At 71.9% G+C, this 18,415-nt stretch overlaps 1 protein-coding gene across 1 annotated transcript; it reads right to left on the bottom strand.

Annotated features, from left to right (window-relative positions):
• Window positions 1–586: 586 nt before the first annotated feature.
• MEGF8 (multiple EGF like domains 8) lies at window positions 587–18,395 on the bottom strand (the record flags this gene model as incomplete). The annotated part of the gene is given in 34 exon segments (XM_040581447.1): window positions 587–750; window positions 1,217–1,388; window positions 1,523–1,727; window positions 2,133–2,251; window positions 2,622–2,733; window positions 3,112–3,206; window positions 3,208–3,326; window positions 3,606–3,738; window positions 4,238–4,469; window positions 5,068–5,278; window positions 5,535–5,773; window positions 6,265–6,419; window positions 6,421–6,514; window positions 6,628–6,741; window positions 7,387–7,518; window positions 7,728–7,846; window positions 8,288–8,527; window positions 8,940–9,140; window positions 9,582–9,776; window positions 9,881–10,044; window positions 10,588–10,738; window positions 11,257–11,364; window positions 12,016–12,179; window positions 12,784–12,903; window positions 13,222–13,284; window positions 13,287–13,360; window positions 13,891–14,071; window positions 14,294–14,507; window positions 14,939–15,027; window positions 15,505–15,685; window positions 15,962–16,171; window positions 16,410–16,573; window positions 17,071–17,330; window positions 18,131–18,395. Coding segments are annotated over 33 exon segments (5,112 nt in total), but the record flags the coding sequence as incomplete, so codon positions are not given.
• Window positions 18,396–18,415: the final 20 nt, after the last annotated feature.

Here is an 18,415-nt window from a genome sequence, read left to right as displayed (position 1 = left end):
GGGCTGGGGGGGGGGGGGGGGGGGGGGGTCACACAGGGACCCCACATCCTCCCCCACATTCCCCTCCCCATGCCCCCCGCAGGACCTGCCTGCCCCAGCTTCCCACCAGGACCCTCATGTGTCCCCCAGTGGGGTCCCCACTCCTGATGCCCCCCAGAGATGCCCCCCGACGCCTCCCATCCCCCCCGACTCCCCCTAAACGCCCTCCAACCCCCCCAGACGCATCCCCGACACGCACCAATGCCCCCCGACACCCCCCAGATGCCCCCCAGACGTCTCCCACCCCCCCTAGACACCCCTCTGCCCCCAAAACACTCCCCAACTCCCCCAGATGGCCCCCAGCCCCCCCCAGATGCCTCCCACCCCCCCAGAGGCCCCCCTACCCCCCCAGACGCCCCCCAACTCCCCTAGACGCCCCCCTACCCGCCCAGATGCCCCCCCCAACTCCCTTAGATGCCCCCAGCCCCCCAGACGCTCCCCAGCCCCCCCAGATGCTCCCCAGCCCTCCCTATATGCCCCCCAACCCCCCTTAGACACCCCACAGCCCCCCCTAGACACCCCACAGCCCCCCTCCCCGCTCCCCCACCTTGCGGCCGCGGGCGGGGGCCAGCAGGCTCCAGGTGCGGTCAGGGCAGTGCAGGCTGTACAGCTCGGGGGAGGCGCCCACCGCCCCCACGTGGAACCGCTGCCCCCCAAAAACGAACACGGCGTCCGAGCCCGCGTGGTACACGGCAGAGTGCCCGTACAGCCCTGGGGGGAGGGGGGGGCGGGGGGCGTGGAATAGAGCTGGGCTCACAGCCGGGGGTTCTGGCCCCCCCAACCCACATCCCCAGCCACATAGCCCGGAGAGGGTGGTCCCATAGCCTGGGGGTCCTGGCTCCCCAGCCAACACCCCCAGCCCCATAACCGGGGGGCCCCAGCCCCACACCTGGGGGTCACGGCCCCCTAACCCACATCCCCAGCCACGTAGCCCGGAAAGGGTGGTCCCATAGCCTGGGGGTCCTGGCTCCCCAGCCAACACCCCCAGCCCCATAACCGGGGGCCCCAGCCCCACAGCTGAGGGTCACAGCCCCCTAACCCACATCCCCAGCCCCATAACCCAGGGTCCCAGCCCCACCCCTACAGCCGGGGGTCCCAGCCCCATAACTGGGGGTCCCACCCCCACGGGCTGGGGTCCCAGCCCTTCCCCCAGCAGGTGGCACGGGGGGACCATTACCTGTGGGGGGTGTCCCTGCCTGCTCCACCACCACCCAGGTCTCGGTCTCCAGCTGGAACTCCAGCAGCTCCATGTTGAAGCCGTTCTCGGGCGAGTACCCCCCGATCAGCAGCACCGAGGAGCCCCCCCGGGGGGTCAGCGTGTGCCCCGCCACCGCTGGCACCGGGGGGGCCTGGGGGGGGTTAGAGCCCAAACGGTGTGGGGGGGGGGTGGGTGACCCCCAGAGGGATGCTATGGGGAGGGGAGAAGGTCCTGTGGAGGGTTCTATGGGGGCGGGGGTCCCTGGGGGGTCGCAGGGGTCCGTACCTGCTGCTGGCGCCACTGCAGCGTGGTGAGGTTGAGCAGCCAGACGTCGCTGGCGACCCCCGCTGCCGTCAGCCCCCCCAGCACCAGCATGGCGCGGCGCGGGGCCAGGTGGGCGGCCCCGTGGAAGTAGCGGGGGGAGGGGCCGGGACCCCTGTCCTCAGCCCCCGCCAGCATCTGGGTCCAGCGGTGCTCAGGGATGGAGTACCTGGGGGGCGGGGCTACATGGGTGGGGGGGCGTTGGGTTAAAGGGGCTGGGGGGCGGGGTTAAAGGGGCGGGGTTAAAGGGGCTGGGGGCGGGGTTAAAGGGTGAGGTTAAAATGGTGGGGGGCGGGGTTAAGGGGGGGCAGGGTTAAAATGGTGGGGACGGGGATTAAAGGGGCGGGGAGGCGGGGGTTAAAGGGGCGGGGAGGCGGGGGGGCGGCGGGGTTAAAACGCTGGGGGGCGGGGATTAAAGGGGCGGGGAGGCGGGGGGGGCGGCGCTAAGGGGGCCAGGGGGCGGGGTTAGGGGGCGGGGGTTAAGGGAGGGATGGGACACGGTTAAGGGGGCTGGGGGCGGGGGTTACGGGGGGCTGGGGGCGGGGTTACGGGTATTTTGGGGGGCTCTGCTGACCTGTAGACGTCTCCCAGCAGCCCCTGGGACAGCGAGAGCCCCCCGAACATCCAGAGCGTCTCCTCAGGCCCCTCCACCAGGCTGTGGCCCAGGCGGTGCAGGAACCGGCTGGCAGTGTCCTGGGGGGCACCAGGGGGGTCAGGGGGGGCTGGGGGCAGATTGGGGGGCTGGGGGGGCAGTGGGGGGGCCTGGGGGGCACTGCGGAAGGCCCCCCCTGAGCTGTGGGGCAGAAGGGGACCCCCAAGTATGGGGTGCAGCCCCCCAGGAGTGTGGCACAGACACTCAGGGGTGGGGACCCCTGGGGGTGGGGACCCCCGGGGGTGGGGCAGAGGGACCCCAATGTTTGAGTGCAGACCCCCAGGTGGGCCAGTAGGACCCCCAGGTGGGGCACAGGCAGCCAGGATGGAGCGCAGACCCCTGGGTTGGGACAGCGGGACTCCCAGGTAAGGCAGTGGGCACCCCGGGGGGGGTGTGGGACCCCAGACTCACCGCGGCAGGGGCCCCCCCCCTCCAGGGTCTCCCAGACGAGGCTCCCGGGCAGCAGCGGCTCTGAGCACCCGGCACCGTGGAACCCCTCCCGGCACCGGCAGAGCCCCAGTGTCTGAGGGGGGGGTTTGAGGGGTGGGTGGGAAGCTGCACCCAGTGCTGGCAGCGACCCCCCTCTGAACCCCCAAGACCCCCCAAAAACCCCACCCCCCCCAATCCCTGCACCCCCCAAGTGCCCCCTCGTGACCCCAACCCCCCCCACATACCCACACCCCCAAACTCTCTGTACCCCATGCAGCCCCCTGCAACCACTGCCCGCCCCCCCGCCCCCCCTTGTACCCCGAAATAGCCCTGTCACCCCCCTGCACCCCCACCTCCCTGCAGCCCACCTGTATCCACTGCCCCCCCCCACACGCCCCCCCGTATCCTCCTATGCAGCCCCCCTTCACCTCCCCACCCCCCCCCGCCCCCCGTAACACACCCCCTCCCTCACCGTGTTGCAGACCCCGCGCCCGGCGGGGGCTCCGCAGTCCCCGGGGCAGAGGCGCTGGGTGCAGCCAGGCCCCCCCCGCTCCCCCAGGCAGGCGCAGCGGCCCCCCCGGCACTCCTGTCCCCCCCCACAGGGGGGGCTGCACCCCTGCACCCCCACGCTGACGTTGAAGCCGGTGGGCTCGCTGCCATTCGCCTCGTAGTACAGCACCAGCACTCCTGGGGGGCACGGGGGGGTGGTGGGTGGCACCGCACCGAGGGGGGGGGGCATGGGGTGGGGGCACAGCGCAACGGGGGGGCATGGGGGGGGTGCCGGGCATGGGGGATTTGGGGATACAGAGGGGATTTAGGGGGGGCAGAGGGGGAGGGCATGCCTGGGGGGGCATGGGGAGGGGGGATGAGGGGCTTTGGGGGGGGATCTGGGGGATGCAGGGGGCCCTGGGTGTGTGTGTGGGGGATCTGGAGGGGTTTGAGGGGTCCCTGGGGGGGGCCACGTACCTGAGTGGGCGTGCAGGGTGAGGGGCTCAGGGCGGCCCCGGCCGCAGAAGGCCCCCAGCAGGGTGGGGTCCCCCTGCAGCCCCCCCCCCTCCAGGAAGGCCGGCACCCCGTCGAAGGCATAGGCATAGCTGCTCTGGGGGGGGGCAGCAGGTCAGGGTGGGGCATGGGGCAGTCAGCACCCCCCTGTGCCCCCCTGGCCCCTCTGAGCCCCCGTGCCCCCCCCCCCATACCCCCAGCACCTCCCCAAGTCTCCAGTGCTCCCCATGCACTCCCTCAGCATCCCCCGCACCCCCCAGCCCCTCACCACGCCCCCCTGCACTCCCCAGCCCCTCATCATGACCCCCCGTGCCCTGCCCCCCCACCATGCCCCCTCGCTCTCCCCCTCCATGCCCCACCCGTGCCCTGCCCCCCCATGCCCCCCCAGCCCCTCACCATGCCCCCTTGCACCCCCCAGCCCCTCACCATGCCCCCTCGTGCCCTGCCCCCCCCATGCCCCCCCAGCCCCTCACCATGCCCCCCCGTGCCCTGCCCCCCCCGCCATGCCCCCTCGCCCCCCCCATGCCCCCCCAGCCCCTCACCATGCCCCCCCCGCCATGCCCCCTCGCCCCCCCCATGCCCCCCCAGCCCCTCACCATGCAGGGTGTGTAGAGGTCGGGCATCAGGGTGAGGCTGATGGTGGGGCAGGGCTCCCCGGGGGGGCAGGGCTCCGGCCCCCCCGTCACTGACAGCACCCACACGCAGTAAGAAAGCCCCCCCCCAGGCGACGAGCCCCCACCGGCCAGGCGTGAGCCCAGGGCCACCGTGGAGGAGAGATTGGCCACCAGTGAGCGGCCCCCGCACTCCCGGTAGCATGTGCCCCCGTCCCTGGGGGGGGCGAGAGGGGGGGGGGGTCGCACAGGGGGCTGGGGGCTAGGAATGGGGGGCCGAGGCCAGGCAACTGGGGAGGGGGCCACAGAATTGGGGCTGGTGGCTCAGAGGGGGGTGTGTGGGGCCAGTGAGTTGGGACAGGGGCCAGTGAATTAGGGCTGGGGGTGCACAGAGGGTCCCGGGGCCAGTGCCTCAGGGCTGGGGGCCAGTGACTTGGGGTGGGGGTCAGAGAGGGGCCCAGGGCCAGCGCCTCAGGGCTGGGGGCCAGTGACTTGGGACAGGGGGCCAGTGACTTGGGGTGGGGGTCAGAGAGGGGCCCAGGGCCAGTGCCTCAGGGCTGGGGGCCAGTGACTTGGGACAGGGGCCAGTGACTTGGAGTGGGGGTCAGAGGGGCCCAGGGCCAGCACCTCAGGGCTGGGGGCCAGTGACTTGGGGCTGGGGGCCAGTGACTTGGGGCTGGGGGCCAGAGAGGGGCCCAGGGCCAGCACCTCAGGGCTGGGGGCCAGTGCCTCGGGGTGGGGGCTCAGAGAGGGGCCCAGGGCCAGTGAATTGGGGCTGGGGGCCAGTGAGTCGGCTCTGGGGGCCCCCCCCTCACCTGGGGTCACCGAAGTAGCCGGGGGCGCAGCGGTCGCAGTGGGGGCCCTGGGTGGGGGGCGCGCAGAAGCAGGCGCCGGTGGCCGCGTGGCAGTGGCCGCGCTCAGGCTGCCCGTGGCCGTGGCAGTGGCACTGCCGGCAGCCCCCCGGCCCCGCCGCGTCCCCGAAGCTGCCGGGGCGGCACAGCTGGCAGCGCTCCCCGTGGGTCCAGTCTGCGGGGAAGGGGACACAGCGGGTGGGAGGGCACCGAGGGGGAGCGGGGACATGGGGGGACACAGGGACACGTGGACCTGGGAGGGCACAAGGGGCACGGGGGAGGGTGCAGGGGGACACAGGGGGATGCGTGGTGGGCGTGGCAGACGTGTGGGGGACACGTGGGAACGTGGAGGGGCACGGGCAGATGCAGGGAGATGTGTGGGGACACGGTGGGGCACTTGGGGACACGGAGGGGACACACAGGGGACTCACTGTGACAGCGGTCGCAGACGCCAGGCCCGGCCGTGTCGCAGCTGCTGTGGAAGTGGCAGCCACAGTCCACGGAGCAGAGGGGGGCGTCCTCCACGTCCCCAGTGTCCCCCGTGTCCCCAGTGTCCCCCGTGTCCCCGTGGCGGGTGGCATTGGGGCGCAGCGATGTCCAGCCCAGGTGACACACGCAGGTGTAGTTGGGGGCCCCGCTGCAGTAGCCGTGGCCACAGTCCTCGTAGCACCTGGGGGGGGGGGGGGCGTGGTGACACGGGGAGAGGGCAACTGGGACCCCCCCTGTGTCACCATGGTGGGGGGAGAGGGGGCAGTTGTGGCAGTGGTGGCCCCCATGGTCCCAACGCTCCTACCCTACGTGATGTCCCCACGTGGTCCCTGTGTCCCCAAACGCCCCCGCCCCACGCAATGTCCCGTGTCCCCAAACGCCCCCAAATGGTCCCCGTGTCCCCAAACGCTCCCACATGGTCCGATGTCCCCAAACGCCCCCACATGGTCCCCTGTCCCCAAACGTCCCCGCCCCATGCAATCTCATGTCCCAAACGCCCCCACATGGTCCCCGTGTCCCCAAATGCCCCTGCCCCACGCAATGTCCCCACGTCCCCCAATGCCACCACCCCACACGATGTCCCCACATGGCCCTGTGTCCCCAAACACCCCTGGCCCCCACCATGTCCCCGTGTCCCCAAACCCCCCCGCATGACGCCCCCACCCCGCTCACGTGCGGTTGCAGTGGGTTGTTCCGTCACCGGTGTAGCCGCGGCGGCAGCGACACTCAAAGGCCTGGGGGGTGTTGCGGCAGGTGGCCAGGGGGTGACAGCCCGCTAGCCCCAGGTGACACTCGTCCACATCTGGGCACTGTCCGTAGGACCACGCCGCGACCCCCCCCCCCATTTGGGGAGGTCAGCCCCCCCAGTGCCACCGAGCAGTTGGGGTACCCCCGCAGCCCTGAGAAATCCCCCTCCAGGCACCTGCGTGGGGAGGGGGACACAGTGAGGGTGGGGGGGGGGGGGCGAGCTGGAGGGGGGGGAGGGTGTGTGTGTCAGGATTTGGGGGGGGGGGTCTCGGGGACCCCCCCACTCACCGGCCCAGCGTGGGGTTGCGGGTGTCGCCGCACCAGCCGCACTCCAGGTTGCGCAGGCACTCGCTGCAGGTGCTGAAGCGGCTGCAGTCCTGGCACTGGGGGGCTGAGTGCACACTGTGGGACCCCCCCCCGAAAAAAAACCTGTCACCCCCAGGCACGGGCAACAGCGGGACCCCCCCCACCCCGAGGATAAAGGGCCCCCTGGGGGGCTGGGGGGGGGGGTCGCTTTTACCCCAGGGGGTCTCCTGGGGCACGCACGGGTCCAGTGGGGAGCTGTGCCCTGCCCCAGGGGTTACTGTGCCCCCCCCGCCCCCCCCCCCGGCCCCGAGACCCCCCAGGACCCTGCTGTGCCCCCAAAAGGTCACTGTGTCCCCCCAGAGACCCCCCAGGACCCTGCTGTGCCCCGAAAAGGTCACTGTGCCCCCCCAGAGACCCTGCTGTGCCCCTTCAGGGGTCACTGTGCCCCCCCAGAGACCCCCCAGGACCCTGCTGTGCCCCTTCAGGGGTCACTGTGCCCCCCCAGAGACCCCCCAGGACCCTGCTGTGCCCCCAAAAGGTCACTGTGCCCCCCCCCAGACCCCCCAGGACCCTGCTGTGCCCCCAAAAGGTCACTGTGCCCCCCCAGAGACCCCCCAGGACCCTCCCCAAGCCCCCCGGGATACACCCAGGACTGCCGGGACCCTGCTATGCCCCTCAGCCCCCCCCCCAGCCCCCCTCCCCTGTATCCCCGGACCCCCCAGCCCCCGCCCCCCCACTCACCTGTCGTACCAGCCCCGGCAGCCCCCGTAGGGGTACTTGGCCAAGTAGGCGGCGAAGAAGAAGCAGCGGCGCGTGGACTGGCACCAGGCGCACTGGCTGGAGTTGGACAGACACTCCGCGCAGGAGCGCCGCCTGCGGGGGGGGTCAGACACCAGGGACCCCCCCCCAGCCCCAGCAGGGACCCCCCCAGCCCCAGCAGGGACCCCCCCCCCCGGACACACACCCCCCCAGGGACCCCCAGGCCCACAAGGTTCCCCCCCCCCACCCACAGACCTACCAGGGACCCCCCTAAGCCCCCCCAGGACCCCCCCAGGACCCCCCCCTCCCCCCCCAGCACTGACTGGCTGCAGAGGCTGGGGCAGTCCTGGGGGGCTCGCACAGCCCCCCCATGCCGCCCGCGGCGGGTGCAGACGAAGTCGCCCTTCTTGCTGCTGTGCGCCTGCCACTCGCAGAAGGGGTCCTGGTGGGGGAGGGTGTCAGCAGAGACCCCCAGAGACCCCCCCCGGAGCCCTCTGACCCTCCCAGACACCCCCGTGCCCCGCCCCCGCCACAGCCCCTGCAGCCCCCAGACCCCCCAGCACCATCCCAATCCCTTCTGCACCCCCCCCAGCCACACCCCGACTCCCCCAGCTCCCCCATAGCCCCCCCACCCCCCCAGATACCTCTGTAGCCCCCCAGCCCCCTTCCCCAGCACCCCCTGCAGCCCCCAGACCTCCCTGCAGCCCCCAGACCACCCCAATCCCCCCCATCACCCCCCTAAGCCCCTTCCCCAGCCCCCCAACCCTCCCCAATTTCCCCCCGCCGCCCCTCCAAGCCCCTTCCCCAGCCCCCCAACCCTCCCCAATGTCTCCCCCCCCCGCCCCAAGTCCCCTCCGCAGCCCCCCAGCCCCCCCCATCTCACAGCGGCACAGGCGTGACAGTCGCGATAGTCCTCACACAGGACGCAGTTGGCGGGGGTGAGGATGAGGCGGGGGCCTCCCCCCCCACAGAGCCCCCCTGGGGGGTGCAGGCGGCCGTGGCAGGAGGCGCTGGGGGGGCACCAGCCGCAGCCCTGGTCGGCCAGGCAGGCCAGGCACGAGGGGTACGAGGGGCAGCGCCCGGGGGGCGACCGCAGCGGCTCCAGGAAGAAGAAGGAGATCTCCTGGGGGGGGGCACGAGGGGGTTGGGGCAGAGGGAACATCCACAGAGCCCCCCAGGCCCCCCCCCCCCCCCCAACCTGCCAGAACCCCCCAGAACCAGAGCCCTGCCATGAGCCATGGCCAAGGGGGGTCTGGGACCCCCAGCTCACTGCCCCCCCCCCAGCCCCTCCCCAGCCCCAAAGCAGCCCCTGGGTGGGGAGAGCCATGGCCAAAGGATGGGGGTGTCTGGGACTCCCCACTGGCCCCCAGCTCACTGTGCCCCCCCCCCAGGCCCCCCCCCACCCCTCACGCTGCCCCAATCCCCCCCAACCTCCCTGTCACCTTACCCCCACCCTCCCCCAGCACCCCCTTATCCCCGTTCCCTCCCCATGGGACTCCTCCCCAGCCCCCCCACGCCCCCCACCCCCTACTCACGCTGCCCCCCGGGACGCCGGTGCGGTCCCAGACGAGGGTGAGCTCGCTGCTGAGCCCCCCCCCAGAGCTGTTGAAGTGCCCCTCCACCTGCACCGCGTACTTGTTGCCCCGCTCGGGCGCCCCGAAAAGCCTCTCGGGGCGGGGGCGCTGCAGGGGACGCGTCTCCCGCTCCTGCTGCACCCACCAGCGCCCCACCTCCTCCTGGGGGGGGGGGGGGGGGGGCAAAAATGTGGGCATCAGCAGGGTGAGTAGGACCCCCAGACCCCCCCCTGCGGCGAGGGGGACCCCAGAAATAGGGGGGGGGGGGAAGGAAACAGCCCTAATGGGACCCCCATGCCCAGCATCCCCCCTGCTGCAAGGGAGACCCCCACAATGGGGGGGAGTGACCCATAAGGGACCCCAGCCCCACACCAGCCCCTCATTATCCCTCCTCCTCCCTCCATAAGGGACCCCAGCACCCCCCAGCCCCCCGTTTATCCCCCCTCCTCCCCCAACGGGTGAGCCCTGCCCCACCCCAGCCCTCCACGGCCCCCCGTTATCCTCCCTCCTCTCTCAATAAGGAACCCTAGCCCCCCCCCCCCCCCCCAGCCCCCTCCTCCTTCCACAAGTGACCCCAGCCACTCCAGCCCCCCCGGCCCCTACCAGCTCCGGAGAATTGGGGTGCCTGCCAAGCCGGGCAATGACGTAGAGGCGCTGGATGCGTGCCCAGACGCTGGGGCCGGGGCCGGGGGTGGGGGGGGGTCCCAGCAGCGGGTAGATGTACCCCCGATACACCAGCGAGACGTCGGTGTCGCCGCTGGGGCTGAGCGTGATGGTGGTGCTGCGCACGATGGCCACCTGCCCCCCCCCGGGTGTTAGGGGTGGGGGGACGGGTGGCGGGGAACCCCCGGGACCACCCTGGAGTGGGGAGGACACCCCCGGAGGGGTGGGGGGGCACCCACCTTGTCGGGCTGGGAGTCGTTGCGGGGCTGCTGGTAGGTGAGGAGGTGGAGGCCGGGCTGGAAGGCGGCGGTGCGGCACTGCTCCAGCGCTGTCACGAAGACGGGGCGCGGACCCCACCAGCCGTAGGTCCCCGAGATCTGCCCCACGCGGCACTGGCTCTGCTCTGGGGGGGGGGGCACGGCAGGGGGGTGGAGAGGGGGGCGGTCACCTTGGCGGGCCCCCTGTGACCTCTGCAGACCCCATGTCATCTCTCTGGACCCCTATCGCCTCTAGGGACCTCCCCAGGGACCCCCCGCCATTGCCTCTAGGGAACCCCTATCAATTCTAGGGACGCCCCCCTAAGGACCCCCACCCATTGCCTCTAAGGAACCCCTATTGCCTCTAGAAACCTTCCCCATTGCCTCTAGGGACTCCCCCCCGTCTAGGGACCCTCCCCATTGCCTCTAAGGAACCCCTATCGCCTCTAGGGACCCCCCCCATTGCCTCTAGGGACCACCCCCCCCTCATTGCCTCCACAGACCCCTCAACCCCTCCATGGACCCCACCCCCATTGCCCCCATGGACCCCTCATCTCCTCCACGCGCCCCCCATTACCTCTGTGGACCCCCTGTGCCCTCCATGGACCACCCCCCCCATCCCCTCCATAGACGCCCCTCCCCTCTGCAACCCCCACCCCCTCCCTGGACCCCTCCTTCCTCCCTCTCACCTGCCACAGGCATGCAGGTGTCATTCTGCACACACCACCCAAAGGGGCCGGGGCCGCGGGGGGGGCCTGGCCCAGCCCCCTCCCCAAAAACCAGGCAGGACTCGCAGTCCACCAGCAGCCGTGCCAGGCCCAGGCAGCCAGTGCTCAGGCACTGGGGGGGGGGGGACACATGGGTCAGGGGGGACAACCCACCCCCCCCAAACAGGGCTATGTGGGGCACGGACAACCCCCCCCCGGCACCTGGGGTCCCCCTCCCCAGCTGCCTCCAGTGAGGGGTCCCCAACACCCTGACCCCCATTTCCCTGGAGGACCCCAGAATCTCCCCTCCCCCCCCCATTTCCCCAGGAGACCCTGACACCCATGCCCCCCGCCCCCAACTCCATGGAGACCCCAGTGCCCATGATCCCCCCATTTCTCCATGGGACCCCAGTGTCTGTCCCACCCCATTTCCCCAGGGGACCCCAATATCACCCCCCCCCATTTCCCCCAGGACCCCCACAGCCATACCCACCCCATTTCCCCAGGGGACCCCAGCATCTGTCCCCCCTGAATTCCCAGGGACCCCAGCACCCATGCTCCCCCACTTCCCCCGGGACCCCCACGCCCCGCACCCCATTTCCCCGGGGACCTCGTGCCATGCCCCCCCCACCGGCGCAGCCCCCCCCTCACACTGGTGGGAGGCGTAGGGCTCTGGCAGCCCCCCAGGCACCAGGCGCACTGGGGGTCCTTGGTGCAGGTGCCGCGCTCCGCGTACAGAGAGCAGTAATCCAGGTGGTACTGGGGGGGCATGGGGGGGTGTGGGGAGGGGGTCCCCCGGCACAGGGACCCCCCGGGATGAGGATGGGGCCCCCTCTGGATGGGGACAGGGACCACAGAGACAGGGAATCCCTGGGACGGGGATGGGGACCCCCGGGATGGGGACAGGGACCCCCCGGGATGAGGATGGGGGCCCCCCTGGATGGGGACAGGGACCACAGGGACAGGGAATCCCTGGGACGGGGCCCCCCGGGATGGGGAGGGGGGACCCCGGGACAGAGACCCCCCAGGATGAGGATGAGGGACCCCCAGGATGGGGACGGGGACCACAGGGACAGGGAATCCCAGGGATGGGGACAGGGACCCCCAGGACAGGGACCCCGTGGGATGGGAACAGAGACCCCCAGGACTGGGAATCCTTGGGATGGGGATGGGGACCCCTGGGATGGGGACAGGGGCCCCCCAGGATGGGAATGTAAACCCCCTGAAATGGGGACAGAGACCCCCCAGGTGGGCTTAGGGATCCTTGGGGGGGTGGCTCAGGAACACCCCAGGGTGGGCATTGGGGCTGCAGGGACCCCCAGGGCTGGGTGAGGGGCTGCAGGGACCCCCAGGGGGGTCAGGGGTCCAAGGGGTGGGGGAGCCTCAGGGACCCCCGGGGAGGGCACTCACGTCCTGGGCCGGTGGTGGGACAACGAAGGGTGGCACCTTGTAGGCCAGGAGGTCGCCCCGGGGGGCACCGCTGAAGCCCCCTGCCACCAGCAGCACGCGCCCGCCCAGCGCCCCCACTGCATGGGCATAGCGCCCCCGCGCTGGGCCCCCCTGCGACCCCCCCTCTGCGGGGAGAGGGGCGCTCAGGGACCCCCCCAGGACCCACCCGGGAAGCCCCCCTGTGCCCTGCAAGGAGAAGGGCACTCAGGGAACCCCTGGGGACCCTCCCCAGGACCCCCACCCTCTGCGGGGAGCAGGACACTCAGGGACCCCGGCGGAACCCCCCACTGTGGGGAGAGGGATGCTCAGGGACCCCCCAGAACCCGCCCCGCCCCCCCCCCCCCCACTGTGGGGTAGCCCGTGGGCCAGCTGGGCGCTGGGCACCCACTGGTGACAGCCCCCCGGCTCGGTCAGCCCCACGAGCCCCCCACCCCTTCCATGGAGCAGACACGCCCCCCACGCCCCCCCCTCACCGTGGGGTAGCCCGTGGGCCAGCTGGGTGCTGGGCACCCACTGGTGACAGCCCCCCTGTTCCCGCTGGGGCAGCCCCATGAGCCCCCCACCCCTTCCATGGAGCAGACACCCCCCCCCATGCCCCCCCCTCACCGTGGGGTAGCCCGTGGGCCAGCTGGGTGCTGGGCACCCACTGGTGACAGCCTCCCTGTTCCCGCTGGGGCAGCCCCATGAGCCCCCCCCGCCCTTCCATGGGGCAGATATCCCCCCCCTCACCGTGGGGTAGCCCATGGGCCAGCTGGGCGCTGGGCACCCACTGGTGACAGCCCAGGTGGTAGAAAAAGATCTCGTCCTCGTAGCACTTCTCCTCGTGGTAGTGGGTGTGCACGTTGCCCCCTGGGGGGGGGGAGGGGGGAGGTCAGGGGCCGGGGGGCACTGGGGGGGCGTGAGAGGGGCAGGAGGGGGATTTGGGGGGTCACGGGGGGCATGGGGAAGGGTATGGGGGGCGTGGGGGGGGGACGTCGGGGGGGGCACGGGGGGTCCCAGAGGGAGTCCGAGAGGGTTATGTGGGGCACTGGGGGCTGTGGAGGTCTGGGGGGCTCAGCCCTGCCATGGGGGGAGGGGTGGGGGGGGGTCTGGGGAGGGGTCCCAGGGAGATGCAGGGGGTCCAGGGGGGTAGGTCCCGGGGGTCAGGGGCAGGGGGGTGTCACTGACCGTAGACCACCATGTAGTCGCCCAGGCGGGTGGCGGAGTGGAAGGCGCGCTCCCGGGGCCCCCCCCCCGCGCCCGCAGCGTGGCCCAGTGCCGCCGCCCCAGGTGGAACAGCTCCGTCGTGTTGGCGCGCGTGCTGAACCTGGGGGGGGGCACAGGTGGGACCCCCACCAAGGACACCTCCCCAAACCCCTCCCCTCAGGGATACCCCCAACGACCCCCACCCCAGCACCCACAGACACCTCCCCAAACCCCTAGGGCCCCCCCCGAATCCCCCTCAAGCCCCCTCCAAGGACCCCCTCAAGGACCCCTGCCCCAAGGACCCCTCCCCAGACCCCCAGGACCCCTCCAGGACCTCCCTAAGCCCTCCTAGGACACCACCCCCCCCTGGACCTCACAGCACCCCCTAGGACCCGCTAGCACCCCCCTGGCCCCCCCAGATCTCCCCAGCACCCCCCAAGCTCCCCTAGGACCCCCCAGCACCCCCACGGCCCCCCCAGGATCTCCCCAGCACCCAGCACCCCCCCGGCCCCACTAAGACCCCCTGGATCCCCCCAGCACTCCCGAGCCACAGTAGGACACCCCCCCCCCCACCTCCCAGCACCCCCCAAGCCCCCCCAGCATCCTCCCATCCCCCCAAGTCCCCCCAGGACCTCCCCCGGCCCCCCGTACCGAGCGGTGGAGGGCCGGTGCCCCCCGTAGATGAGGAGGGTGCGTGAGGGGGGGTGGAAGACCATGGAGTGGCCAGCAGCAGCCGGGGGCTTCCCCCCCCACGGGACCACCAGCTCCCAGCTCCGTGTCCCCAGGTGGAACCGGAACAGCCGGGAGGAGAACAGGTCCTCGGGGGTCCGGCCTGGGGGGGGGGGGGGCACACTCAGACCCCAACGGACTCTCCCCCACTGGACCCCCAGACCCCCTCCACAGACCCACGGACCTCCCTCTCACGGAACCCTGGACCCCCAACTCAGGGACCCCCCCGACCCAGGGACCCCCCCAGCAGAACAGCCCCTCCAAGCCCCCCACAGCCACCCCCCCGACACCCCACAGCCCCCCCAACCCCCTCCCAGCCCCCCACCTCCAAAGATGTAGAGCCAGTCGTCCACCAGGGCAGCGGCGTGGGCGGCCAGTCCGGGGGGGCGGGTGCCGTTGAGGGGGTGCAGCTCCTGCCAGCCCCCCCCCACGGGGTCGTACAGCCACACGTCGTTGGCCAGGGCCCCCCCGGCCAGCTCCCCCCCGCTCAGCACCAGCATGTCCCGCCAGCACACGGCCACGTGTGAGTGCCGGGGAGCCTGGGGGGGGGCAGGGGGGGTCAGGGGGACCGGGGAATCCCGGTGGGGGGGGCACACAGCCGCGTGGGAGGTGGGGGAGGGCACTGGGACCCCCAGATGGTGGGGGCACAGGGCCACGTGTGAGGGCTGGGGAGGGTCAGGAGGGGCTGGGGACCCCCGGGTGGGGGGACACATGGGAGGGGGAGGGGGGCACAGGGCCATGGGGGGGGGGATGGGATGCTCAGGGGGGTGTCTTGTGGCCTGGGGGGTCTGGTGGCAGGGGGATCTTGGGGGGCATCTCACGGGGGATCTCGGGGGTCTCCCGGTGAGGGGGGGTGTTGCAGGGGGACTCGCACCAGGGTGGGGCTCAGGAGGGGGTCTCAGGGGTGGGTTGCAGGGGCTGGGGGGGGGAGGGGAGGGGGGGGGGTCTCGGGGAGGGGGATGGGTCTCACTGGGGCAGGGCTCAGCTCCAGGCGCGCCCAGTGGTTGGTGCTGAAGTTGTAGACAACAAGGTCACCCAGCGCCCGGTTCAGGTCCAGCCCTGGGGGGGGGGAGGGGGACAGTGAGACCCCCCCAGTAACCCCCCCCATCAGCTCCCCTCCGGTGAGCCCCCCTTGTGCCCCCAGACCCACATCACCCCACAGAGCCCCCACATCCCTCCCCATCGCACCCTACAGTCCCCCACAGAGCCCCCTCCCCTCCCAAGCCCCCCAAGCCCCCTTTTTCCCCCCACATCCCTCCCCCAAGCCCCTAGGACCCCATATCCCCCCCAAGACCCCATATCCCCCCATCCCTCTTAAGTCCCCCAGGACCTCATATCCCCCCTCCCCCCCCGAGCTCCCCAGGACCCCAGAGCCCCCCCGCTGAGCCTCCCAGACCCTATATTCCCCCCCCACATCCCTCCCCTGAGCCCTCCAGGACCCCAGAGCCCCCCCTCTCTGAGCACCCCAGGACCTCGGAGCTCTGCCAAAGCCCCCCAGAACGCCATACCCCGCCATACCCACCACCCCCCACTCACCCCCAAAGATGTAGAAGCCCCCGGTGCGAGGCAGGACAGCGCCAGCAGCGGCAGTGCGGGGGGGGAAGTGGGGGTCCCCCTCGCTGACATTGTACCAGCGGCCTCCCCCCCGGCTCTCCCCCAGTGCCAGGTCACACGCACGTCCCACGAAGCCCGGGTGGCACTCGCAGCGCCCCGTGGCCTAGGGGGGGACCCCAAAATTGGGGGGGTGAGGGGACCCCGAAATGGGGAGGGGGGGTGGAGGGGACCTCCGAAATGGGGGGGGGTCCCCAGCCACACAAATTCAGGCTCTGCCAGCCCCATGGATTTGTGGTCCCCCAGTCCCATTGATTCAGGGTCCTCAGCCCCTCAGGTTTGGGGCTCCCCCAGACCCCCAGATTTAGGGGCCCCCCAGATCCACACATTCAGGCTCCCCCAGCCTCCCACTGCGGTCTCCACCCCCCCACCCCATGCTCACCTGGTTGCAGGTGCCGCTGTGGGGCTGGCAGTGGGTCGCGCAGTGGGGCTGGGCACAGTCGGGGCTCCCCCAGCCAGGCTGGCACTGGCAGCGCCCCTGGGGGTCGCAGGTCCCCCGCCCCGAGCAGGCGCGCGGGCACAGTGACACGCGGAAGGTGGCGTTGAACCCCAGCAGGTTGTAGTTGGCGTCGCTGAAGAGGTGCAGCAGCATCTGGGGGGCGCAGGGGCAGAGCCTGACCCACAGCTGCCCCACGGCCACCCCAGGGCTCCCCAGAGCCACCCCCTGCACCACAGCCACCCCCTTGCCCCCCCCCCCCCCCCCATGGACCGCCTGCCCCCCAGCAGCCCCACAGCCACCCCCTAGCCCCCCACCCCATGGATCCCCTGCCCCACAGCTGCCCCACAGCCACCCCCTAGCCCCCCACCCCACAGCCACCCCCCGCCCCCACCTTGCCCGAGGTGGCCTCCAGTGGGGGGGGCAGGGTACTGCCGCTGAGGCTGGCGAGGAGGGGGCTGCGAGGGGAGTCCCCGTCATACACGAACAGGTAGTCGTAGGTGCACTCCGTGTCCATGAAAGTAAAGGTCAATAGCACCCGGTGCCGCGGGCTGGGGGCTGCAGGGGCAGGGGGGGGTTCAGGGTGGGGGCCAGCTGGCTCACCCCAGACCCCCTCGCAAATTGTGGGGACCTGGGGGATGACGACCAAGGGGTGATGAGGGGGCTTGGGGGGCACCGGGGGTGGTCTCTGGATGCTATAAGGGATGTGGGAAGGAGGCTATAGGGTGCCCAGGGGGGCTTTGGAGTGCCTGGGGGCTCGTTGGGGTGCCATGGGGGGGTCTCTGGGACCCTAAAGGCACATTGAGGGGGGACTTTGGGGGACTGCAGGCATTTTGGGGGGCCGGGGAGGTCCAGAGGGCCCATGGGGACATTGTTGGGGGGGTCTCTGGGGTGCTCCAAGCATGTTTGGATGCTGAGGAGGGGATCCAGAGCACCCCTGAGGCCATACAGACTCACTATAGGGGGGTCTTTGGGGGCCTGCAGGCGTTGCGGGGAGCCCCACCTCCCCCAGCTGCCCGTGTGTGATTTGAGGGGGGTCCCGGGGGGGTCCCCACCTTCCACCAGCCACTCGCAGTTGCCGTTGACTGAGTAGTTGCCTGGGCCGTCGGTGACAAAGCCGGAGGAGCCGCGCAGGACCCGCCGCTGCCCTTTGCAGTCACCCGCGGCCACCCCCCGCGCCACACTCAGCACCAGCAGTGCCCGCAGCGCGCCCAGCGCCCGCAGCGCATCCATGGTGCCAATGGTGCCAATGGCACCAAGGGCATCGGTGGCACCAAGGGCGCCAATGCGGGGGGCACAGCACCCCGGGAGCTGCCTGTGGGGAGAGCAGGGGGCACTTGGGAGGCTGGATGTGTGGGGAGGCAGAGCCGGCCCTATAGGAACCCCCTGAGCCCATAGGAAGCCCCCAATGACCCCCTGAACCCACAGGGACCCCACGGGGAGGCCCTGCCCTATAGGAGTTCCCCGACGCCATAGGGACCCCCCAATGACCCCCAGCCCCGCAGACCCCCCGAAGCCACAGGGGGCCCATGGGGAGGCCCTGCCCCATAGGGACCCACCTGACCCCACAGGGACCCCCCACGTCTACAAGGACCCCCAAATACCCCCAGCCCCACAGAGACCCTCCCCATCCCCACAGAGAACCCTCAGAGATGCCTCCGGCTTCATTGAGACCTCCCAGCCCTACAGAGACCCCCCAGCCCCCTCCCAGCCCCACAGGAACCACACATAGACACCCCCAGTCCCACAAAGACCCCCAGCCCCACAGACACCCCCCAGAGACCCTCAGCCCCACAACGACCCCCCAGCCCCCCAAACATTTCCCAGCCCCCCCCAAGCCCCACAGAGCCCCCCAAGCCCCCCCGAACCCCCCCCAGGTCACGCCACAGGACCTCTCCCCACGCCACAACTCCCCCCCGTGAGGCAGAGCGGGGCCTCCCCGGGCCCACAGGGGCTGGGGGCGGCCTGGGGGCTTAGGGGGTTGCCACGGGCCTCCACCGGGGGCCGAAGGGGCCGGGGGGGGATGCTGCGGGGCTGGGGGGCTTCGCGGGGCCCCCCATAGCCCCTATGGGCGTCTATGGGCCGCCCTATACATCCCGCCCCCCCCCCCCTCACCCGCTGGCGGCGGCTCCTCGGGGCGGTGGCGGACTCCCAGGCCCGCGGAGCAGCGAGAGGAGGGGCCAGAGCGGCCGCGCCAGCAGCAGGGGAGTGGCCAGTGCGGCAGCGCGAAGCAGCGAAAGGAGGGGCTAGAGCGGCCGCGGGGGCGGGGCTACGTCCGGCGGCTGGGAGGAACGGAGCAACGAGACGAGCCGCCAGAGCGGTTCCGCCGGGGAGCAGGGAGACGAGGCGGGGCGAGCGGCCTAGAGCGCCTTCTACCAGCGAGACGAGCGGCCAGAGCGG

The sequence above is a fragment of the Falco naumanni genome, unplaced genomic scaffold, assembly GCF_017639655.2.
Source record: "Falco naumanni isolate bFalNau1 unplaced genomic scaffold, bFalNau1.pat scaffold_294_arrow_pat_ctg1, whole genome shotgun sequence".
Taxonomy (NCBI): Eukaryota; Metazoa; Chordata; class Aves; order Falconiformes; family Falconidae; genus Falco; species Falco naumanni.
The sequence above is the reverse complement of the archived record's forward strand: the minus strand, read 5'-3'. Positions and strand labels throughout refer to the sequence as shown.